This window comes from Phascolarctos cinereus, unplaced genomic scaffold, assembly GCF_003287225.1.
Source record: "Phascolarctos cinereus isolate Bilbo 61053 unplaced genomic scaffold, phaCin_HiC Scaffold_9;HRSCAF=440, whole genome shotgun sequence".
NCBI classification, from domain to species: domain Eukaryota; kingdom Metazoa; phylum Chordata; class Mammalia; order Diprotodontia; family Phascolarctidae; genus Phascolarctos; species Phascolarctos cinereus.
This window is the reverse complement of record NW_027556402.1, coordinates 217,098,529-217,124,203: the sequence shown is the minus strand read 5'-3', so window position 1 is coordinate 217,124,203 and position 25,675 is coordinate 217,098,529. Positions and strand designations below refer to the sequence as shown.

The window sequence follows — 25,675 nt, the reverse complement described above, 5'->3', positions numbered from 1 at the left end:
TACAGTACAATGGGTGCCAGGATCTAAAGTGGTAGCTCCACTATTGTCACTGATGAGAACAGATCAAATTAGAAATGCCAGTGACTCCATGTCATTTTCCATCGGTTTGCTGTCTTCCTTTTAATATTGTCTCTAAATCCTTTCCAGATCCTCTGACTTAGCTCGCTTTCCTGCTAGGCTCTTTGCATACGTGTTTTCTCAAGAGTTCTTTGAGAGCTGGGACTTTTTTGCCTTTTCTATTTATCAAAATTACAAATGTACCGTGGCTAAATAATGATAGGTGATACTTATAGTTATTAATAGTCACAAATGTCTTCTTATTCATTCCAGACAAAAACCCTGTAAGTATCATTATCCCCATTTTTGCAGATGAAAAACAAGTGAGGCTCAGAGGTGCCAAAGCAATTTGCCTTAGTCACATGCCTATAAAATGATGGTTCTGGGCCTCAAACCCAGGTCTTCTCACTTAAATTCCAGTGTCATTTCTACAACTAAACAGAAGTTGGGCTGGATTTGATCCCAGGTCTTTTGACTCTAAGACCAACATTCTTTCCACTATAATGTACTCTGTACTTAATATACAGTTGCATAAACTGATCATTTAGTATCCCATTCATGATGAAATGGCAATACATTTTTTAAAGGATGAAAATCAGCAACTGATTGTATTCGCTTAGGTACTTTGGAACATTCTAAATAAGTATGGGAAAATATGCCATTTAGGGTACAGAAGAAAACAAAACACAAATTCTCTGACATAAATGACTCACCTCGTAATGTTTTCATATGTTGAACAGCCATTCTTAATACAGTAAGTTTATCCAACTTTCTGGACATTGCATTGCATGTCGGTACCAAAGAAGCTAATTCATCAATAAAACTGTTCATTTTATCTCGGCGCCTTTTTTCAATTTGACTGTGAGCTTCCCTAAGCAATAACATAAAAATGATTATTCACAGAACAAAATGGCCAAAAATAGAAATGTATCTTCTTTAAACATTCATCTGATGTGTCAAATCTAGAATTTACACAATGTTCAAAACTGGAGGTTTGTCTATAATAGTGATAGTTAACATTTATATAGCACTTAAGGTTTGCAAAATGCTTTACATATATATTTCTTGGCTCACTACTACCTTAGTAAAAGTTTAATTATTCTGTAATCATTTTATTTCGTTCTAGAGTTAGCTGGAACATTACAACAGTTATCTCTTTTATATTTACCTTACTAATTTAGTACACACATAAACTACACTTTCACCCCCCCCAAATTTGGCTTGTATAAAATCTAATGTTTAGTTTGTAATTATACTTTTAGTACAATAGGTTCTTTTCCTATTCTCCCCAAAGTAAAAACCTCAAACTGCTGGTTCTAATGAATATTCAATTGGCATTTCATTATTATATGAAAAAAAAATCTCAAGAAAGATAAATGAAGCTTTCACTTCCTTGAAAATTTATTTCCTTTTCATATACACTGATGCAGAACATTATACTAAGTACATGTATTTTTCCCTTCAAAAGAGATCTCATTTTAGAGGCATGGCCTAGATTCAAACTAATATGGTAATACGAATATTTCCCACTCTGTTTTCACTTTCTTACTTTCTGTCCTTCTTTAAAAAAAAAAAGAAAGAAAGAAAACAAAGAAAAACACTCTCATCCTTATAGCGGTTATTAGTTGGGGATCTGTTCCACAGTTAACCATCCTTTCAGTTTTAAAAAGATCTTAATGTTTTTCTTTAGGAAGTATATTTCAGGTTATCTTTCTAGTTAAAAAATAGTCTATCAATGACTCATTCAATGAGTCATGTTTAATAACCCTTACATCCTTTCCTCAACTGCTATACCCCCCAACCCCCACCCTGCAGAATGCAAATGGACTGTCCACCTGACCTAGGGCTTTATTTTTAAAAAGTCACTGTCCTTCAGGATGACCTACATGCCAATCACTCAGTGCCACGGAAGAAACTTTTTCCTAAGCCATAACGCCATAAACGCTAACATTACCTTTCCAGGTCATATCTCCTTTGCTAGCAGACACTATCTCCCTGAGAGGTGATCACCATCCTTCTATAACTGTTCTCAAACAGAGACTAAGGCTGGGTCTGTATGTGGAGAGCAAACAGAACCAGAATCAAAATGTGCTCTGCTGATCTAGACAGAAGATCTATACGGGAGGGACCAGAAGCACCAGTTCTGCCACTCACACAATGTAAGGAAAATCCCTGGTGACACAGTTCAAACAAATTTCACAGCTTCACATCCTGTTTGCTAGGACACAGCCTAAGTGTCTGTATTCATGGCATGAAGAAATAGAAAAAAAAAAGATCCCCTATTAAAAACAATGAGCAGGGCAGAGATAACTGACTTCAGGAAACATCTGCTGTCAGCTTTGAACAGTGTGCATGGGTAAGAGGTGTGCCATTTGGCCTCATTACAACAGCAAAGCATCGCCCACAGTCTGGGCTTGAACACTGCCCTGTTCAATAAAGGCTTTGCTCTGGCTCAGAGTAGAGGAGACTCCAAGTGTCCAGGGACACCTCCTTGCCCTTCGAGTTAAAATCCCCTCTAACAATCAACAATCTGCTAAAGCTGCAGGGATATTTTTAGCTTTGGGACATCCTCTGTTGCCTCCATCGTCCCCTGAGCCTCCATTCTGCTAAAAGAGCTGAGAACAGGGCCGACCTAACCTGGAGAGAATCCTAGCACAAGGCCCAGCAGGTCACAAGTCAACTCCTTCCTCCTCCCTTGTCCCTAATGGATCGATACAGTGATATCTTTTCTTTGGTATCCGACAGGATGAGTCATCATAAGTAAAATATGTGTTGAGTTTGGGCATTTACCTGGCATTTCGGATTCTGCCCTGCTGGTCTGGGTATTCCAACCTAGAAGAGAAAAATCCCACAAAGCCCGGAAGATTAGTGGCACAGTCAGCCATTTTCTTTCCCATTTCTTTTCTCAACCTCTACTGTCTTTATTTACCTTTAGGCCCTTGTCCCCTAGGCAATGCCACGAAGTGGCTCTGTGCCTGAGAGAAGGGTCATCACCGTCTCTTTTGTAATTTGGGGGGAAGGGGAGTAATTGCTCTGTGCTATATGCAAATTAACCAAGCATAAAAAAACAACAACAGCAACAAAGATGCATAATGTACCTTCCATGCTGGTCATCTTTGTCTGTATCCATACTTTCTCTGAAAACAAAACAAAAATATTCAAACTTGTTAATAAAGTATTCACAAAAGTTTCTTCATAATATGGAAAGCTTCCATTTATCCAGAATCCAAGCAGCCAGACTAATCAAATCATACGATATCCTCAACCCCGAGAAGAATATTGACCAAAGGATATTCCTAAGTGGCAAAATGGAGTAACTCTAAGGCACTGAAATGCCTTCCAGATCAAAGAAAAATTATACTTAGGTTTGGTACAGTGTTAGCATAAACTGCCAAGTGTCTTATTGTATGCTCCTTTTAAATCACTATGACATACCGAGAACCATTCAGACGAGCAGAATATTCCCTAATCATTGTGGATGAATGAGCATCTATCTGCAAAGTCCTCTGCTGGGTCAAAAACAACGTCTTATCAGAACTGGAAAGAGACTTGAGTACTAACACCAGAGGGACCGACCTAAAGTCCTGTCTCATGGTTTGCTTCCTTCTCATTTGGGAATTTTTGAGTACACTGGGTTTTCAAATTTTCAGAAGGGGAAACCTTCCTGCATTGGGGGGGGGGAGAGCGAGAGCGAGAGCGAGAGCGAGAGAGCGAGAGCGAGAGAGAGAGAGAGAGAGAGAGAGAGAGAGAGAGAGAGAGAGAGAGAATGTGAGTCCTGGAACCTACTACTTTAAGTGGCATTATAGTTGAGCCTTAAGATAACCTCACAGATTCTGTCTGCTGTGATTCTACTTTTCTTTCTTCCTTCCTTCCTTTCTTTGGTAGGTAATGAGGTTAAGTGACTTGCCCAGGGTCCCACAACTAGTAAGTGTCAAGTATGTGAGGCCAGATTTGAACTCAGGTCCTCCTGACTCCAGGGTCGGTGCTCTACCCACTGTGCCAACTAACTGCCCCCCATTCTACTTTTCTTTTAGGGAATTCTTACGATGTCTCACTGAACTCTGAAGGTCAATGGAAAAGTCTGAAAACTACTCATCTAGTGGTTCCAAAGGCTCATTAGAATAACAACATTCTGGGGCAGCTAGGTGGCACAGTGGATAGAGCACTGGCCCTGAAGTCAGGAGGACCTGAGTTCAAATCTAGCCTCAGACCAAACACTTGACACTTACTAGCTGTGTGACCCTGGGCAAATCACTTAACTCCAATTGCAAAACCCCCCCCCCAAAACCAACAACATTCTGCCCACAAGGTAGGGCTAAATAAAGAAGCCTGCCTTTTCTCTTGGGCATCTGCTTCTTGTTAGAGAAGCTTCTCAAGAAAAGGAATATTAAGGACAAAACTTCACATACATCAAGGCAGATACAGACCAATCTGGAATATCCAGAATTTGGATCATGTCAACAACATAAAATGAGCAGGGAGAAAGGTCTCAGCCAAACCCTTCTAAGAAGGGAAGGCAGGAGTATCTTCTCACAGGCACTGTCTTCACACTCACCATTCCACTGGGGCTTTCTCCTTTCCAACTATCTGGAATCTGGAAACTGCAGATATCCTAAAGCATCTCCAAAGAAACTCTAACGTCCCTAATTCTACCATAATTCTTCAGTAGAAACAGCATTTACTCTAGAGGATATACTACTCTGTGGATTTTCTTCTTCCCTTAAAAAACCCCCACCAAACTATTAAATGGATATTAGGACAATAATTCAAACATTTCAACTCATTGAAAACCAAATAAATAAGGCTTGTCACAAAAATCTTGGTGAAGTTTTAAATTATGACTTGTCCATTTTTACCTAAGTATGGTAGAAATATAAAAATTTAAATGTGAAAATTTACTTACTCAAAAGAAAAGCCATCGAGTCTGAAAAGAAACACAAATACTACTCATTATAACAGGTACAAGCTCATTTATAATATCTTCAATGAAATGCAGTCCTATAGTCAAGTGCTCTAACATTGCTCTCATGACAACAAAATGACCACCTTCACTTATGAATGATCTTAGACACGATTGTAAGATGTGATGGCAGGAAAGAAATCTGTCTTCAGTAGGGGGGGCACTTAGTGAATGTACTGAGGCAAAAGGCACAGACGTATTCATCCATTTAATTCAACAAACATTTACTTAAAATAATAAGGTCCTGGGCTCTAGAAGGAAACTGAAGAACCTTAGCAAATTGTAGAATTTGGCTTTTAAATCTCCTCTTTCAACTTATATGGGAGAAAAGAGGAGGACAAAACAAAAGTTAGTGAGAAAGAGAAGAAAAAACAATTAATAGAAGCAATGTAAAACTGTCTTGGGGAGTGTTTTTTTTTTATTTCCTTTACAGTGAATAAGGTCACAGCTTCAAAGTTACACAAAAAGTAATGCCTAGATTTTAGATTTGACCACTTTTCAGAAAAGTTTAAATAAGAGAAAGAAAACCTTAAATCCTTACTGATAATCAGTTGAACTGCCTTTCCTTTTTCGATTACAATCCATCCCGGTAGCACTAAGGGAGCTGGAGATGAGGTCGGTGGGACCTGGTGACATAAAATCACTAATTGTAGAAGAAATGTCCATTCTCTGGTCAGCCATTGAATATTCTGAAATTGTCAAGAAAAGCAGGCAAGTTCAGTTGTTAAAACGTCACATTCAAAAAGGGCAAAGGGACCCAAGACACCCACCAATATCCCAAACCTAGCAATATCTCACAGCCAACCAAAGCCCATAGCAGGTCCCACGCTAGATCTTTGTCAAATTGTCAAGTCAAATTACAGCATGTCAGACCTGGGAGAAACTTTAGAGATTACCCAGTCAATCCTCTCATTTCACAGTAGAGGAATGAAACCCAGCAGGAAGTGATTTACCTATTTAAAAAGGCCAAAAAAAGAACAGAGACAAGACAAGCATGTTGTCCCTGGGCTCTGGGTCTTTCCATTACGCCATGCTATTTAGACAAAGCTTACCATGGAGGGCCCATCGAGCATCCCATTATCTGGGACCTGTCTCCCCTAGCTATACCCCATGGTACCCTCTGGTACCAAGCACTTTGCGTAGCTCAGTTCTCTATCTTATTCTCTTAGTTTAGGGTCACTGTACCTTCTAACATGACAATTCATTAATGTAATAAACTATATTAATATTCTAAGAGGATTACGATCTTAATTAATAACCAGAGGAGTTCCCCTCACTGCCTTTCTTCCTTTCTGGGTAATATGTGCCTTATACTGGGGGACTCCAGTATACAATGCTACCATCTTTGTTGCATAACCTAAAGGAGCATCCATAAAGAAAAGAAATTCAGGACTTCTATCTATAACTATTTAGTGAGAATGACACTAGATAGGTGGGCTCCACTCTATTACATTACATAAGGGATGCTGGTCTAGGTCTGGTAGACGTAAAGAGAATATTATCAAGTTTATGATTTTGGCCTACTCTTTTTTATCCATGACATAAACATTTGTTAAAATGAACTAAATTGTGGAACATGGAAAGCAAAAAAAAAAAATACAGAAAACTGAAACCTTCTTTTTGCTTCCCTTTTGGCGGAACCTAGATAGCCAAGGTACGTGAAAGAGGGAAAGAGAAGATGGAACAAAAGAGGTTTCAAATTGTATCTATTTTAACTAAACACATTTTAAGAGGCATAAGATTCACAAGAGTTCTTTCTAAACACTACTGAACAACAAAATGTACTTGCAAAGATATTTCATTACCCCACTACCCCACTGCCACCTCCATAAAAATGGAGATCAATGGATAATATTGAAAGTACAAAGCAATTGTGTGGAGCTCAAAGTTTAGGATGGAACTGGGGCCATGAATAGTACTGGAAAAAGAAAGGTAAAAGATAGGTAATTATGGGATAAAAGGAGGTAAATAATAATTAAAGAGAGGATGGGGGTTGGTGTGGTAGGGGTGACGGCAGTGTAAGGAGAATGAAGCTTATTTAAAAAAACAGAAACAAAACTCTGAATGAAGTAAAATATTTATAGGAACAGAGAAAATTGTTTGAAAACACTTAACCTGATGATGCATCTGTTATGGCTCCTAGGTTCTTGAACATTTCCAGAGGACTACAAGCATTGGCAAGTTCTTGCTACTTAGCAAAGGTTTCAAGTTATGGTTCTAGAAACATATTATACGTAGTGTCCATGGGTCCACCTAGCCAAGTCCATGGTAAGTAGGCTGGATACCTTGTAACCAATCATTTGAGAATAAAAACCAAAAAAGTAGCAAATGACCCTCAGTTTTGTGTGGCTTTTTCTATTTCTGCAGTGATGGTGGTAAAGCAGCAGAAAAGGAGAAGATGATAACAAGAACCAGCTTTTCAACTATCTATAAACAATAACTTAGCTGTTGGTATTCTAAATGTGAAATCTTTACCCAGTGACCAATGAGTGGACACAGAACTACAAGAAGAAAATCCTATCCACCAGAAGACATGACTCTCAGCTTCTCATTGGAGAAATAAAAGACTAGACAGATAGTTTTATTTTGGGTCTAAAGGTAACGTGTTTTTTTTTTTAATTTCATGGCACAACTGGTCACTTGTATTACAGTACTCAGGACATGGATGTGCAAAAAGAACACCACGGAAGACAATTGCAGCTAAGTAGGCAAATGGATAAAGTGCTGAACCTGGAGTCAGGAAGACCCAAGTTCAAATCCAGCCTCAGGCATTTACTAGATGTGTGACCCTGGGCAAGTCACTTAGCATTTCTCAGCCTCAGTTTCCTCAACTGTAAAATGGGCATAATAATAGCACTCACCTCACAAGGTTACTGTGAGGATCAAATGAGATAATATTTGTATAGTAGGTACTTAATAAATGCTTGCTCTCTTCCTTTCCCTTCCCCATACACCAACTGTTGTAGGGGATGAGGAGGTAAAGAAATTCTACAACGAACCTATTAATTCCCTCTAAATTAAATCAATATATATTTTAATACAAGGTAACTTCAAGACAAAGGAAGGTATATGGGAAGACATGAAAAATGTTGAAAAACATAATTCAAGAGTAATAAATAAAAAAGGACAAAGGTTTATAGACTATAGAGAAAACACACATGTAGATGAACACTTTTTTCAGGAAGTTGGGAGGTAACATAGATGGTGAGCACCATACAGCATCACAACACATGAAACAGACTGTATTTTTAAAGAAAGGTAGCAAAGGACTGGTAATCTGTCTGGGAATCATTCAGCTGTTTATGTGCAGTTAAACTACGGTCTTGCTAACACAAAAAGCAAAATCAATATCACATTAGAAGAACAGAAAATGAGAAGACATAGAGCGCAATTAATGCAACTCCAATCTCAGCTATTTAAATAAACTATTGACAACAAAAATGGGAAATGGATAAAAGAACAGACAACTATATAGGTTATCATCATCTCCTAAGGAAGGTTAATTAGTTTAACCAGTGTCAGTCAATTGCTACAATGAAGAGGTATACAAACCATCTCCATCAGCTTATACTATATTTTATTGCCCAGTAGAGAAAGATGTTAACTAAGGGTAACAACAATTTAGAACATAACATTTTTATGTAATAAAAAGCAGAGGAAGGAAAACAAACATATAAAAGGCTTAGCAAGAGTCCTGAATGGAAAAAAGCAGTCAAGGTTTTAATGATAAAACTCTTTTCTTCATTAAAGACACTGGAGCCCGCCATGAATGAACTCTAAAATCACAGTCCCTGGCAAGCCACAGAAGGAGGTAGAAATTACACAAAAGGGAACAAGAATGGGAACCAGACTAGCCCTAGTATACACAGAGTAGCTTCATGCTTAAAACAACACAATTTTAAGGGTGCTGAGGATCACTTCTCAAGATATCTGAAAGAAGACATCTGAAAGATAGCCAATGCTTGGAGGGAATACAGGACATTAGTACTATTACCTGAAAAAGGGAAGGTAAAAAGCCTTGTGTTGACTTTCCCACTTCTACATAATCTTTATGAGAATAACCTAGAAAAGGTACCTTTGATGAAGAAGCAAACAGACAAGCTTTCATAAATCATATTCTCCATCAATTACATAACTGACTGAAAGATGTGGTGAATACAAGATCACACTGTGCTTGTGCTCTTATAGTCAGCACTCTCTGACAGAACCTTAAAGGGTCTGCTCTCTGCCAAGAAAGTGTCTCCCATGCAGGTGTTAAAATCACACAAGATTCTTAAAAAGGTATAACAGAGATGACTTGGAAAACTCTCTGATTACTAATATCAAGTGAGGCATAAAACACAGAGATATATGCTCACCAAAGGTATTTACTGTGTTCACAGAGGATGTCCAGTGCAGAGTCTAAATCGAAGAGGAATCCCCTATAGAAGGCGAGGTCCTGGAGATGCTCCTCTTTGCAGATGATATCAAGTCCCAAAACATTGTAGAGCCTCCTAAACAAAATCCAAAATCACTTGGGTGTGATTATTATTATTCATACAAGAAAAATGAAAGAATGCCTGTTTGCTAGATTATGATTTGCAGTTGGACAGACAACCCATAAGGCTGATCCATCAGTACATCTATCTTCAACAGACATAGTAGATAATGAACTGCTTCCAGAATTGAAAAGGAGGAAAGAAAGCTGGATTGCATTTGAAAAATTACATAATGACTCCGAGCTTCTTCCTGACACTATGACCCAACTTTTTCTATCAATATTTTTTTGAAAAAACATTAAAAGACCTCAGAACTCTGATCAAAGTTGTAAGCAATCATGACTTCTGAGAACTGACAATGAAGCATTATTCTTGCCTCCTGGAAGAGTGGAGGTGGATGGTAAGTGTGCAATATGGCATATATTTTCAGACATAGTAAGGTATTGGTTTGCCTTGCTTAATTGCATTCATTTGTTATTGGGGCTGGGGAGAGTAATTGAGAAGTGACAGTGATATGAAAAAATACCAAAAAAAATTTTTTTAATGTGTTTTCATAAAAAATTCTTCTAGTCAGCCGTATAGTAGCAAGTCATGGAATATGACAGTCTCCAAACAATTCAACTTTTAATCACCGAAAGGGTAAATGAAAGGAACATGGTATAGTCACGAAGAAGGTGCAGTATATTACCAAAAAAGTACTGATGTCTTGGCTTGCTTGTATGGATCATAGATCCACATGCATACTTCTACAGTAGTAAAGATTGTAAACCCATCCATGACATTTCATCCTGTGTAACTCTCATCTATAACCTCATAAATTCTTCAGAGTGGGTCTACCCAATGTAATGGTGGCCCAAAGAATGGCATCAGAGAGATGCATAACTGGAAAAGGAGGTAGAGCAGTCAAAACATGGGAAGTGAGGGATAGCGAATGGCAGCCCACATATTCACATTATGTCGAGACATCTAGAGAAAGGTCCCAGCACAATGGATAGACCAACTATGGAGGATTTATATAAGGTTACAGACAACAGATGCACAGGATGAGATACATGGATGAGTTGCAAGCTGCACTATGAAAGAACCACCCATAGTAGTAGATCTATGATCATAAAAGTGAGCCATCAGAAGAATTAAAATAACAACAACAGCCACCCGCATTTACATCGTGTTTATTATGTGTCAGGCACTGGACCAAGTGCTTTACAAATACTATCTCATTTGATCCTCACAATAACTCTGGAAGGTAGGTGAGATTATCATCCCCATTTTACAGGTAAAGAAACTGAAGCAAATAGAGATTAAGTAATGTGATCAAAGTCATACAGTTAGTGTTTGAGGTTCGATTTTAACTCATCTTCCTGACGCCAGGTCCAGCTCTATTCACTACACCACCTAGCTGACCCAAGATAAAATATGAAGGTGAGTATAGCTGTAAAAAAGCATCAGTGTATTTCAGGACTTTGAAGTCAGCCGTTTGGCCCTTTTATGGTATATGTTTGTTGAGCCTGTGGACTGACTGACACTGGTTTTTTTAAAGGATGTAAAGCCTTTTTTTTTTTCTGTTTCCTAATTTCTTCTTCTGCAAAGGGAGGACATTTCTCTACCTCTAATGTTACACCAATCTGTATGCTTCTTGAATTGTTATATTTATTAGGTCTTTATTATGTAAAGAGTTCAATTAATGCTATAACTGATGTATCAGTAAGTCATTATTTTCATGTTTCTCATATGTAATTGTTTTTAAAATCTAGGAATAAAACCTTGTTAACTTGTGCTTTCTTAATATCATTGATCTTTCTCTGTAAGCATTTGTGTACACTGTCATTCCAACTGGGCAATTATTCTGTGATGGTAACGAAGTCACCTCTCTCTGGGTCATTTCCTAGAAAATACATCATATAAGAAGGCAAGTCTTGCATAATGGTAATAAAGACACACTATAAAAGCCTGCAAAGTTTTAAAACTAGATTTCATTTTGCCTAGCATTTAAGGGCCACAAGACTATGAGTAGCATCTTGAATGACATCCATCAGAGCAGGACACTGGGACTCCTAGATTACTGTGGGGGCAAAGGGTGATTCCAAGAATGTTACAGACAAAAGGAATACCCAGTCAATGACCCCTTTGCTTCAGCCTATTCTAGCAGAATATGAGGGAGACTTCCATTTCCAAACTGTTCTCTGAAGGAAATAAGTTGGTGTTACTAGAATAAGCAATGGTTAATAAAGCCAAATTGACAACATAAACATAGTTACAGCACTTGGAACACATAGCATTCACTGGAATCTTTGGATGAGATCAAGGATAAATGCAGGAACATATGAATCAAAATGTTAGAACTGGAAGGGTCCTAACAGACCATCTGGTTGGAATCCCTCATTTTAGAGAAGAAGAAACCAAATATTAGCGATCAGTAGAGGCTTACCTACAGTTGCAAAAGTCAGAATGTAAGCTCCTCCAGGGCAAGGAATGTCTTATTTTTATATTTGTACCTCCAGGACCTGGAATAGTGCTTGGCACACAGCAGGTGCTTAACAAATGCATAATGATGGAATAATTGATTGGCAGCAGTTTCAGCACTAGAACCCAGATCCCCTAAGTCAGTTCAATTTCATTCATTTCAAACATTTACGAAGGCTCTATTATAAACAAAGTGGTGTACAACGTGACACCCTGAAAAGGAAAATAAGACTGCCTTCAAAGAGCTTACATTCTATTGGGTAAAGGAATAGAACATGTACTGAAATTAGGAAACACAAGGTAATCTGAGGGGGGAAAACACTCTATGTGTACACACATGTTTGTGCGTGCATGCATTTATGCTGTGTAAATTTGTGTGCATGAGTATGTGTGTGCACATGTATGTGCATGTGTGTGTATACACACATGTGCAAGGAAAGGCTTCCCAGAGAAGGTGGCACCTCGATTCTGAAGATGGAGAGATAATGGTGAAGAGGAAGGGAGGGCATTTGAGGAATAACACCAAAGTGACTAAATGTCTTCTCTCTGATACATCCAATACTATGTATACAACCTGTCACTATGAAAGGCCAATATGCCAAGAGGGTGAAGGGTTATAAAGATGAACTCTAGAAGGTACCTCGTAATTACAGACCAGTGTACCTATAATTCAGGAAAGGGATAGGGCCTGGGACCTGTGATTTCACTGGCAGAGGGACCTCCCAGGTAAGGAAATTCTCTCTATCAATCTAGTTAGGTAGCTTCTCTACCACTTCTAGTCTGCTCAGAGAGCTTCCTTAGAGACCTGAGAGGATAAATGACTGCCTAGAAATAGCCAGCTGGCAGGTGTCAGAGGCAGGACCTGAACCTTGGTCCTCCTGGCACTGAGGCCAGCTCTCTCTTTTACCACACCATGTTGCCTGCCTCTCAAAGCTATAGTTAGTGAATCTATAATAAAGGATTATTTCACTAACATCTACCCTCCATGCTTCATCATCAAGGGTACCTTCAATTTTCCAACACTATGGCAAGTAGATACAAGCTTTGGGCAAGCTGAAGATTCTTTGAATAGAGGTCAAGGAAAAGATTGTGCATGTCTTCTGAGGCCCAGGGTAGCTAAATTCAGATAAATTCACCACCAAAAGGTTGGTCATCAGGGGATGAATATTTTTGGTCACAGAAATTCATGTAGAAATTCATTGATGTCTGTTAAAGCACAGAGGGAGACTGATGAAATAAATAAAGAACAGGATCATTAAAAACGTAAAACAAAAACAGCCTACTGGGGAAAAGACAGAATGGTTTTAAGAAGTACAATCATGCCTTTCTCATTTACTGGAATTCATAGGCATGTAAAACAAAGGAGAACCAAAGCATGTAACCTTCTATAAATTCAGAGTTGGAAGAACCTCAGCCAGAAGACATCTAGTCTAACCCACACTCAAGTCAGACTCTCCTCTTCAACAGCCCCCAAAATAGCAGGTCATTTAGCCTCTTATCTGGAAAAACTGAATATTTAAGGCACTTATCATGAAGGATAAATGTCACCTCATAGAATATCCTTTAGGGCTACCATTGGCAAAAGAATGACTATTTCGGCTGAGGAGACCAAGGAATCAGATCCCAAAGGGGTAATGTCTCTATTCTTTTTTTTAAACTCAGATACAGCTGGTTAATGTGGACACATTCTCCAAAGCCAAAGAATCTAAAAGCACTATAGAAAAATGAGCTATTATTACCTGACCTACATTTCTGAAATGAATAGTTCAACCTTAGCAATAACCACAAAAATAGCTCCAAAGTGAGCATATCTGTTGGGGATGACTTCTTACCTGGAAATAGGGTTTTTGAAATTCAAATTCAGACTAGGAATCAGGTCTCTACTGCAGTCACCCACAGGCTTTTCTGATATCCGTCAGCTTCTCATGGAATCCTAGAAAGGGGAACACATAAAGGGGGAAAAAAACCCCATAAGATAGTTTTAACGTAAATGAAAGAATAGTTTAACAAGGGTGAACAGAGAGGGGTGGGTTCATTTATAGGCTCTTCATTTACAGACAGTGACAATCAGATATTTCATGATCCTACCTCTTTCCATAGTCTAGCCAATTATTCTGAATGTCTCTACCTCTTCTTAAAAACATAGCTATAATAATGTAAGGGTGTGAGGAGGAAAATAAAGAGATGGAGAGAGACTGGTGAAGGATATTTTCTGTAAAGACTAATTTCCTAGGTTTTTTTAAATACTAATTCCTAGACATACCTACCATTCAAAAGGGAAGCAAGACAGACAATTTTCATATCATTAACTTAAAAAAATTACCCTGATGCCTATTTACCATATAAATATGTCCATAGTGGACAATTGGGGAAAGATGGTGGTAAAAACATTGTCTGAAACAAAATGTTGACATGGTGATGTTGTTCAGTTACTCCAACTCTTTGTGACCCCATTTGGGGTTTTCTTGGCAAAGATGTTAGAGTGGATTACCATTTCCTTCTCTACTCATTTTACAGATGAGGAAACTGAGGCAAACAGGGTTAAGTGCTTTGCTCAGGGTCACACAGGTAGTAAGTGTCTAAGGCCAGATTCAATCTCAGGGAGATGAATCTTACTGACTCGAAACTCAGCACTCTATCCACTGTGTCACCTAGCTGCTCCTAATGTTGTGATAGCTGGGAATTATTACTAAAGATATTATTTGGAATTCATAATAAAAATCTAAGGGAGCCTTATAACTTTTAGCTAATTAATTTTAATGAGATTTCAACTCTGACTCCCATTCCCCATTTCCTCTATTCCTTCCTAAGAGCTAAAGTTGATTTGAGAAAGAAGGAACGTCCTCTTTTCCCTTAGGATTCCCACACAGAACTTGTTTTTCTTCACCTCCTTTTTGACACAGCCGATCCTCTGCACCTCCACATGTTACTGATCCCCCACCTTCCCCCACACTCTGCCTCAGAGGCCTCATGAGTATCTGTGCTTTTTCATCTGACTGTAAAACAGCACTTGCTGGCACTCCCAATTCTGTGCTTTCTCTTCTATGTCTTGTGTTTGATTCATGCACAAGACTCATTTGGATCTTGTCTTCTCATTAAAAGGGTCTTAACAGCTTGTTTCAGAATAAAATCTATTCTGTTCTCCCATCTAACCACTCTTTTCAGTCACATCCAGAAAACAGAAGACTGGCTCACTTTCCCTTGGACAGAAACATACACAATTTTATTAACCACGTCCTGTGTGTACTGCACAGCGTATGCTAAAAGGATTTTTAAAAGACGTCACCCATGTGTTAAGCCCTCATCTCCAGCCCAAGAAGTCACACAAAAGTTTTATCACATGATAAAAATGATAACAACAATAATAACAATGATAGAAGTTGTTCATGTTGATTCTGGCACTCTAAGCACCCCCAAATCAGAAGGTTCTTGAACTAAGATTTCATGGGACACCTAATTTTTTTGGTTAGTGTAATTTTGCTCAAATGAGTTCTTCAATAGAATGATAATCTCATTGTGTGGAAAGACCCTGGACAAATGTGGGTTTCAGCTTCTCTGTGACTTTGCAGCCCCTGTGACAGTTTTCCATGCCTTTCTATAAACCTTCCACAGAGGATCTATCCAACACACGAGAGGCCTTCCTCTGATTTTTAAGAATGTGTCGGCAATAACACTGCAGCATGCAGTTGTCCACCTTGGCCTCACTAAATGACTCTCCCAACTCATTAAGCCAGTAATTGCCAGCAAAGTGTTGTTGGTAAGATGCTGGAGCCCATGTACAGGTACCACGCATCTCTTTATGGTCCTTTGGGTCACCTGAAATTTTGCTTCTTCTTTCATGACTGCAGTGTTCCCTGCCTTTCAGTCATAAAGAATGACTGGGACAATTAATTTAAAAAAAAAAAAGAATGACTGGGACAATACTCTATAAGACTACACGGATCCATCGCCCCCTCAATAAGGACACTCCCTCCAATATGGCACCTCTCCAGCCAGCTACATCTCATCTCATGCAATTCTTATTTCTGTCCTCCCACAAATCCTACATAAAGATCAAACCCTCTTCCACATTATAGACATTAGATGATGTTTGAGGACAATGATTATATCTTCCCATAATTTTTCTTTTCTCTATTTTTTTTTCCTTAGACATCCCCAGTTCCTACAACTGTTCTTCACATGATAAGGTTTCCAGTCTCCTGGTCAACTGAGTCGCCTTCTTTTGGACACACTCCAACTTACTAATCAATGCTAATTAATGTGTGGCAACCAAAACTAAACACCTTGCATAATGTTGCCCCAACCAGTCAGTTCATAATAATGATGTTAATGTTACAGCCAAACTCCACTAGAACATCAAGAATTCTGTTGTAATGTTCTTCAACTGATCACACAATGTACAACATTATTTCCATGATACGGACAGCTCTCTAAAATGCTGCTGGACTCAAAGTCAGATTTTTGCAGAACTAATGAACAACATAGGGTGAAGGTATGCCTGTATTCCACAACGGGCCAGATCAAGGCACTGCACAGTGGACCTATCACCTTTCTCACTGCAGGTAACAGAATGACAGTTCCATTAGTGCTGCCTAAGACTTAGCTTTGGTGACAGTCATATCAAACCAGTATCTCACAGTGAGTTTGTGTCTATTAAAACTACCACGCCTTTCTACTTAAATTTCTCTCGGATCCCAGGAATTACTCTGGAAATTTTTCTTTTGAATATATTTTTACCGGCTCATTTTCTTTCATGTGCTTATGGGAGACAGCCTGGTACAATGGAAAGAACCCTGAACTTAGTGTCACCAGAATCAGAATCCTGGCTCTGCTACTCACTACGAAAGATTGGGCCCATCACTTAACACCTCATTCTACCTTCCCAGACTGAAGAACTCAGCTTCCTAGGATGATATCACTGAAGAGATCTATGACTTTTGGGGTGCTGGAAAATCCCCAAGATCACGGTACCGGGCCCTGCTGAATGAATTCAACTCAAATCTTCTTCAGCCAGAGGAAAAGTTTATTAGTGATAAATCACATTGAGCAGGTGACTACGGACGGGCATGAGAGGTTCTCAGCCTTGTGGGCCTGAGATTCTCAGCATCTGAATGAGGGCCAAGGTGGATCTTAAATACTAAAGTAACTTTGGGTGGCCAGAGAAGGGGGTTGGGAAAAGGGTCTAGGTAAGAATTCTAATTGGGGAGGTCAGAGAGATTGAATAGACAATGGGAATAGACAATGGAGGGAACAGGAAGGCAGAAGTTTGAAAGGCATCTGCACAAAATCAAGGTGGGGCTAGGATTTTCAAAAGGAGATAAAGGAAGGCCGGTCTGGGACCTATAGACAAAAGGGAGCCAGATTCTTTTAGGGCACATCTGAATAAGATTAAAAGGTAAGGCTAAGGCTTTCAAAGGGAGATGAGGGTCTGGTGCCTGTCAGTCAGATTCCCTTTGGGGCAAAGGGCCAAGATCTTGGCTTGGGCCCCGCCCCCATCAATACAAGAATACCTCCATATGCTATATGTGGGGGACAGCCCTCTCTACATACAGAAATGCTTTACTATGCAAAATTTAAAAGTCCTACAAAGGTGTAACAATAAAATACTACCACATTGTGCAAGGAAAGAATGTGGGATTGGTGGCAACAATGCATATGATATTCAAACCCTGAATCATTAATCTACAAATGGTAGGAGGTAGAAGTGGTACAAGAGGTGTTTCTGTATGACTGTTCCTCTAGGCCATTCCCTAGGACAGGGAAATTATTTGGTTATCTGAAAAAGCAACAACAATACCTTCATTGTTGAAATAATGTTCAAGAAAATGAGATCCCGTTTGCAAAAGAAAATAAAAATAATAATAATAAAAGCTTAATTTAAACCCTGCAGGCTTCAGGCAACTTGAAAGAATCCCACCCAAAGACAGCACTGGAATCTTCAAAACCATCTCAGTTCCACATGCCAACACTTAGGGCAGTACATTAGTCAGCACACAGTGAACACTGCCCAGTACACCCCCTCATAAGACTTAAGCTTGCCAAATCCAGTGTCTCTGAGGCCCGCAGCTTATGCATTCACTCAAGCTAGCTAGGCTTTGATTGGCTGCTATAACCAAGTTAAACTCTGTAATTTTCAAAAGCTCAGCCAACCTACCTTATCTTAATTTCTGGGCAAACATGAAAGGGAACTAAATGTGCCTACCTAGGGTTAGGAATTTAAAAATCCAAAACGCCCAATGTCTAAATAAAGCAATGTGATAGATTCACTTGAGAGTCTTCACTTTTTTTTCAAATGAAGAGAAGTCAGAGTCAATACACTCTCTTTCCCAAACACCTAACTGCCGCAAAGCAATGAATACCAGTTCAGATTTCTAGAGCTTTCTATGGTCACAGAGCTCTTTAACATAATAAATAATAGCTTACATTTACATATGGTTGTAAGGCTTTATGTATATTATTCCACTTGATCTTTACAACAACCCTGGGGTGAAGGAGGCAAGTTCGGTTATGAATCTCAAACCCTTCAGGATACCAAACCAGCATCAATTTGTTCAAGTCAATTTCTAATATTAATACTGGCCGCCATTTACAGAGCACTTCAAAAAGTTATAGAGTGTTTTATGTGTATCATCTCAGCGAATCTGCACAACAGTTCTCTGAGGTTGATAATAATGTTTGCAACCTGCTTCTCCATACCCATCTCTTTTGAGCACAAGAACCCTGTGAGTTCAATACTACCAGTATTATTATACTGTTTTACAGACAAGGTAACTAAGATTCAGAATGTAGCAGAGATAAGAGTTGAACTAATCTCCTCCTGGGTTCAAGTTTGACATGTTTATCTACTGCTTGAAGCTCCATGTCCATCTTCAAAAAGATCTGTTATTTTTCATCAACTGAACACAATATTCTAGCTAGAGATTAACCAGGGGAGAGGACGGAGGAGCTGTCAAAGAATCTTAACAGCCAGAAGAAACCTCAGGAGTTCTCTCTATAGCTACATGACCAAAAATTCTCTCTATTCCATATCCAATAATCGGTCATCCAACTTTCTCAAGAAAAGCTCCAAGTACGGGAGTATAAGGCTTCATGAACAGAAACACAGTGACCAGAACCAGAGTGTACTGGCAATCTGGGGCAGACACATCATACTGTTGACTCCTCTTTGAGCTTAAAATCCACTAAACCTCGGGATCTTCACACAAATTGTGGTTGTCTAGCCAGGCCTCCCCATCTTATATTTGAGCTTTTAAAAAACCTGTTATACGAGCGTAGGACTTTATATTTATACCCAGGAAATTTCTTCTTACTACTTTACAACCACTGCTCTGCTCAGCTGAAATCTTTTTGGATCCTGACTGTGAGCCACCTTAATAAATATCATACTTCACGCCAGCTGCTAGTTTCAGAAGTATTAAATGTAGGTCTTCATGTTAATTACTGATAAAATGTTAGACACCACAGAGCTATACAACATAAGAGCTAAGCTAATACTCACAGAAGAGATGTGATTTTCTTAAGGCAGTTAGGTGGCACAGAGAGGATCAGAGTCCTGGACTTGGGAGGAAGAATGACCTCAATTCAAATCCAGCCTCAGCTGTGTAACCCTGGACAGGTCACTTAACCTGTGTCTCAGTTTTCTCATCTGTAAAATTGGGATAATAACAGCACCTATCTCATGAGCTTGTTGTGAGGATCAAATAAAATAACATGCGTACAATGCTTTACAAACCTTAAAAGCACTGTATAAATGCTAACTATTGTTTTAGTTGTTACGATTTTGTTCTTATTATGGGAGAAGAGTTGGTGAGGTTGAAGGATGGAAGCTTGGAAAAGGATCATTAAAAAGGGTTAGAGAATGGCAGCTAGGTGGTGCAGTGGATAGAGCTCCGGCCTTGGAGTCAGGAAGACCTGAGTTCAAATCTGACCTCAGACACATGACACTTACTAGCTGTGTGACCCTGGGCAAGTCATTTGACCCCAATTGCCTCCCCAAAAGGCAAAAAAACCCAAAAACAAAAACAAAAAGGATTAGGAGAAAGATGGCCTGGAGAATATTCCAAAAGGCTGATGAAAGTTTTTGAAGTCATTTAAGAAGGAAGAATGTACAAAAGTAGGAGTTTAATAAATGCTTTTGGACTGACCGATGTTGAGGATGGAAAGGAATAGTCAAGGCAACAAAACAAAACAGCGATCTTAGAAATTAGAGGTCAAGAGGTAAAGTGGTCAAAGTTCAGACAGAAGGCTTGGACTAAGGCTGAGAAGACGGAAGGGAAGAGAGACAAGATATAAAAGCTCATTATGAAATAAGACCAGATGTGAACATTCAGGAAACAGATCATAAACCAAACATAGGCTACAACAGTGATGGCAAAGTTTAGTCAACTAGACATCTGCTAAAGCACTCCTGTAGCTAACGGCAAAGCAGCTGAAATTCCTGACTTGCTTTAATGATAATTTCATTCTCTGAAAAGCAGAGGAAGCCATGAGAGGAACTGCTATTAGGGATCCAACTCTGATACTTCCAGCTCTGAGATTCCATGTTCTTCAACCAATGAGGGGGAAACACTTGCCAAAGTAGAAATGATGGGAATCTTGCAAGGAAACAACTATTACATCTTAGAATGCATGAGGGAAAGGAAGGAAAAGGCTCCTAGAGAGTGGATTCCAAAGAGTTCAGAATAAGTACGATCCCAACGCCTAAAATATAAGTCAGCTAAAGAGGGATGGGATGCGCTCAAAAATTTACTTTGAACAACATAAACACAAGTTACTCTATCTAGAAAGAAGCAAAAGAGTTACAATGCAAATAAAGAGACTGATGTGGATGAATGAGGAAGTCATCAACCAACCTGGATTTTAAAACTAAGAGATTAACAGAATTCTTGGTTCTGTTGTAGAAAGATCAACTTGGATTTTTAAAAAAGGTATGAACAGATAAAGGAAGGCCTAAGGCATCTTTCCAATATCCTCTACCATGGCCCTGCTCTTTATTCATAAGCCTGTCTCCAACTCCAACACACTGGAAGTTCTTTCTGCTCCGTGCCTCTCCCTCTGATTGGATGGCTCCTCCCAGAACCTCCACTTAAGGAGGGCACACAGGCTTGCCATGCCTCATTCCTCTTCTGGCAGCACTATGGATTTCTTCTTCTACTAAACCCATCAGTCCCACAGGCTTTTCTGTCATTCCTTCCCTCCCTTTTCCAGCTTCTATTTATGCACTGTCTTTCCCCAATAAAATGGAAGCTCCTTGAGGTCAGGGACTAACTATTTCTCCTTGTATTTGCACTCCTTGCCATGACATAGTAAAAAATAAATGCTTGCTGACTGGCTAAGTGAATTAAAAAGCATCAAAATAGCAACACATTAAGAATGTTAAAGTTCAGAATATACTGAAGTTGGAAACAAATGTAAAAGAGCAAAAACCAGGAATGCTGGTTTTGTTTTTGTTTGTTTTTAAGCTACGTTGCAGGCAAGAAAAAGCTTAATGAAGAGTTAGGCGGAGTCTCAGAGTGGATGAGATAAAAACAGACAGCAGAGAAATGGCAGAGCCATTCATCACTTTGTTTTAATTTTTTCTACGTGTGGAGAATAACTTTCTGGAATTTCTAGGAAGCACAGAACCAAAATGATTAGCAGGAAGTTGAAACCCAAAACAATAAGGAAATGGCAAAAGTACCTGGCTGCTCCTGATGAGATCAAGTCACCGGGCCTAGATGAAATACATCCCAGGCTACTGAAAGAACTGGCAGACAGAATTGCTGGTGATCTTCATCTTTTTTCAAAAACTCACAAAGAATGGTGACGAGAGGTGGCTACAAAACTAAGGGTGAGCAAACGTCATCTCAATTTCCTAAAAGAGAAGAGAGCAGATTTTTAAAATTATAGGCTAGTGACTCTGGTTCCTGAAAAAATTCTCTAAGTTACTCTTATGAGGCTTTTAGGGAGAGAAGAAGTGAGCACTCCCAAGTCAGTACGAATGGAGCAAGAACATTCTATGACAGAGTAACTTCAATTCCCCCTTTTTTGAGCAGAATCTCATAGATTATATGTTATTTATTGGATGGGAGGCTGTTTTTATTATCAGGTCAGGCTACACATTCTCTGTGCCACTAGTGTTTGTCTATGCTGGGGAGAGTTTAAGAACTTCTGGAGCTGCTTCTTGCCCAGGATGCTTCGGTGACCTTCAGCACATGGAACGTCTCCATCTTGCTAAGGGAAGGGCACTCATCCAGTCTTGTGCACTTCTAGAATTAGCTGTTTGCGGACATAACACGAGGAGTCATGGCAGATGACAACTGTGCTCATCATCTTCATTTGGGTCAACATACAGGACAAGAGTCTGCCTTGAACGGAAGCATTGCTGGTGAAGGGATACTTCTTGTCAGTAGAGATGCCCTTGAGGACCTTCTTGCAGATCTTGGAGACAAGTCTTTTAGCATATCTTGACAGCTTCTCTTTGGTTGTATCCCCCAACAGAAATGCTTCTTGTTTGGGAAGATGGAGGGCTGCTTCTGGTAGGCATGCATGCTCTGTCTGGATATCCATGCCTCTGCTGCCTCTCTCTCCCTCTCTCTTCCTCTCTCTCTCTCTCTCTCTCTCTCTCTCTCTCTCTCTCTCTCTCTCTCTCTCTCTCTCTCTCTCTCCTTTGCTCTCAAATGGAAGGGTGGAAAAAGTATATACCAAAGATTTTAGCAAATTATTTGACAAAATCTTTCATTTGATCTTAGTAGGTAAAATGGGTAAATATGGACTAGATGACAGTATAGTTAGGTAGATCTGGAATTCATTCAATAACTAGTTCCAAGGAATCCAGTTGTCATTCTGAAAGTAAGTACAGCATTAGACTTTTAATTGGAGGGTTCAGGGTTCATGGCCCTGTTCTGGCAGCAAGCTCTACTTTAGAGGCAGTATGACCTTGTGGCAGGGTAGAAACAGATACTAGCCTTGAAGTCTAGAAAATAAAGGTATGAGTCTCACCTCTGCTACTTACTTACCTGAGTGGTCATGAACAAATCGCTTAACCTCTACAAGCTTCAGTTTCCACATCTGTAAAATGAGGAGGTTAGACTAGATGGTCTCTAAGGTCCCTTTCCAGCTCTAAATCTGAGTACGGATTACTGGCTTTATGCCAGTAGAAGGTCTCACATTTAGTGTGGCAGGACATCTGTCACTGGGCCCATTCTTTTTGAGTGGCACAGGCAGAAAACCTTCTTAATAGTTACTCAAAAGTGAAATGAACTACCCCCAGAGAGACTGGTTTCCTTCTCACATTAGGCTTTTCCAGAGGTAAATTGTAGAGGTAAATTCTGTTCATGTAGAGATAGCACCAAATGATTTCCTTTTCAACCTTAAGATTCTGTAATTCTGTAAATGGAATGGAGACAGTAACTTAGCAATAGAATGAAAAGAACATGAGTCTTGGACTCAGAAGACTTTGGTACAAGGCTCAACTCTCACACTTGATTAGGTATAAGACCAAACGTGAGTCACCTAATTTACAATAGACCTTATCAGTTTCCTCATCTGTAAAAGAAAAAAAAAAGGAGGGAAGAGGGAGAGATCAGGGCAAGGTTTAGACTAGATGATATCTAAAGTCCCTCTAAAGAGGCAGGTTAACTTAATTATCTTTATCTCGTAGATAACAACAGGGAACACTAAGTGACATACTTAGTGAATGAAAAATGGATTTAATTATACGTTTTCCAGATTTCTAAAATACTGGCTAGAATGATAGCAAATTCTCCCTTATAAGTCAAGTCACCATACAATGACTGACTTGTTAAGTAAGGGTAGAGTCGACTTTTTTTTTTTTTTGCACATAACTAAGTATCTGAACAACTGACTGCTAACTAAAAAATACACAAGTCTCAGTGGCGAGGTCCTGGAAGGACTCCACTGCACAAAAGCAAGAGTAGGAGCTGGTGGGCATATCGTAAAAGCAGAAGCAGTATAAAGGAAAAAAAGATCCATCCTCAGAATCTCTCTGGATATGGTTGATGAGCTGACTGAAGAATCCACAGAACCACTAAGATGGAGCAGGTTCAGGGATAGTCTGCAAATTTTACAAACAAGTTGCCATTGTACCATCTATCAGCGGGGGATTACAGGAAGCTGCTGTCCAGTGCTAGGAAGCTACTAAGTTAAGCAAGAGCTGTGGACCTCTTCCCAACTGACAATTAAAGATGGCTTCCACTTTCAAGTCAACCTCAACCAGTGACTACAAAAGCACAGTGAAAAGAGCATGCACCACCAGGTATTCGACACCAGCTGTTCTCTAAGTTGGCTGAGATAAGCTGTCACTCAACTCTTATTTATTTCTGTCTTCTTTGCCAAGGAGAATGATCTTTGGACAAGAAAGGACAGATAGATGGCTAGTTGAGTGCTGAAAACCAAGGTAGGTTAGGTGGTTGCAAGGAAGTATGTAACTGCCCTTGATGAGCCCAAGTCACCAGATCCAGAAGAAATACAACTTGAGGTCCTGAAGCTAAGCAGACATGATTATCAAACTGCTGTCAGGGATTTTTGAATGACTGTAGAGAATGGGCAACCAGAAAAGGATAGTTGTTCTGATTTTCAAAAAATGACAATAGGATCAAAGACTTACAGTTAGAAGGGACCTTAGAAACCACCTGGTTATTCACCCTCAATTTACAGTTAAGAAACCTGAAGCCCAAATAGATGAAATGATATGTCCAAGGTTACCCAGGCTGTAAGTGGCAGAGCTGGGATTCAAACATAGATCTTCTGACATCAAATCTACTAACAGACTTTCCATGATGCCATGCTAAGAGTACAATAGAGTCTGCAAACCATAGGACAATGAGCTAGACTTCAAATCCTAGAAAAATTCTAAAACATATAATCAAAATTTAGAAAAATTCTAAAACATTAAAGGGATGGTTAGTTACTTGGATAAAGGCATATTTGGCATGTTTACTAAATATGCAGGTGATCAACACATTGAATGTCAAAGTAAGGCTCCAGAAACATCTTGACTAGCCAGAATATTAGGTTGATGCTAATATGATGAAATTTAAAACTAGGAAAATGATGATAATGATAATAGCTAGTATTATTAATACAGCACTTTAAGGATTGCAAAGCCCTTTGCAAATAATCTCATTTTATCCTCACAACAACCCTGGGAGATTTTAGTATTTTCATTTTACAGCTAAGGAAACTGAGGCTGGGAGAGATTAAGAGGTCTAAGGTCACATGGCTAGTAAATGTCTGAGAACAGATTTGAACTTAGGTCTCCCTGACTCCAGGTCTACCACTTTATCCACTATACCTCATAAATTCCTTACCCTTGGGTTTAAAAAATCAGCTTCATTAGTACAAAATGGAGATGTGGCTAGATAGCAGTAGTCCGAGAATTTTGGTGACTCACTGAGTCACCAGTCTCACTTGGTAGCCAAAAAAACTAATGTAAGCTTTGGCTACAGCAAAAAAGGTATAGTATTCCTACCACTAGGAAGGCAGCAGTCTTATATTCTGCTCTAGTCAGAGCACAGCTAGAATGCCGTCAAGGAACCAAATTTTAGGAAGGACATAATAGGCTCGGGGAAGGGAACCGAGATGGTGAAAGGCCCTGCGATTGTGCCAAAAAAGATTCTCTGAAGAAACTGGGAATGTTTAGCTTAGAGAACAGAAGACTTAGAGAGTAAATGATAGTGCAGGTACTTCCTCCATCAATGCATAAACTCTGCTAAAG

At 39.3% G+C, this 25,675-nt stretch overlaps 1 protein-coding gene across 9 annotated transcripts in view; it reads right to left on the bottom strand.

Moving 5' to 3' along the window:
* The window catches only part of BMAL1 (basic helix-loop-helix ARNT like 1), an 86,787-nt gene that overhangs the window by 32,358 nt on the left and 28,754 nt on the right, over nucleotides 1–25,675 (bottom strand). For 3 of the 9 annotated variants that reach the window (XM_021002041.2, XM_021002038.2, XM_021002037.2), the window contains 8 exons: nucleotides 21,638–21,811; nucleotides 13,791–13,891; nucleotides 9,376–9,510; nucleotides 5,559–5,706; nucleotides 4,961–4,981; nucleotides 3,156–3,194; nucleotides 2,848–2,889; nucleotides 771–928 (listed from right to left, as the gene is read on the bottom strand). In XM_021002041.2, the coding sequence (XP_020857700.1) occupies nucleotides 771–928; nucleotides 2,848–2,889; nucleotides 3,156–3,194; nucleotides 4,961–4,981; nucleotides 5,559–5,698 (400 nt within the window). In that variant the 5' untranslated portion in view covers nucleotides 5,699–5,706; nucleotides 9,376–9,510; nucleotides 13,791–13,891; nucleotides 21,638–21,811. Of the gene's footprint in view, nucleotides 1–770; nucleotides 929–2,011; nucleotides 2,101–2,847; nucleotides 2,890–3,155; nucleotides 3,195–4,960; nucleotides 5,001–5,558; nucleotides 5,707–9,375; nucleotides 9,511–13,790; nucleotides 13,892–21,637; nucleotides 21,812–25,675 lie in introns of those variants that run through there. The other 6 variants (XM_078148094.1, XM_078148095.1, XM_078148093.1 and 3 more) reach the window with 5 other exon arrangements.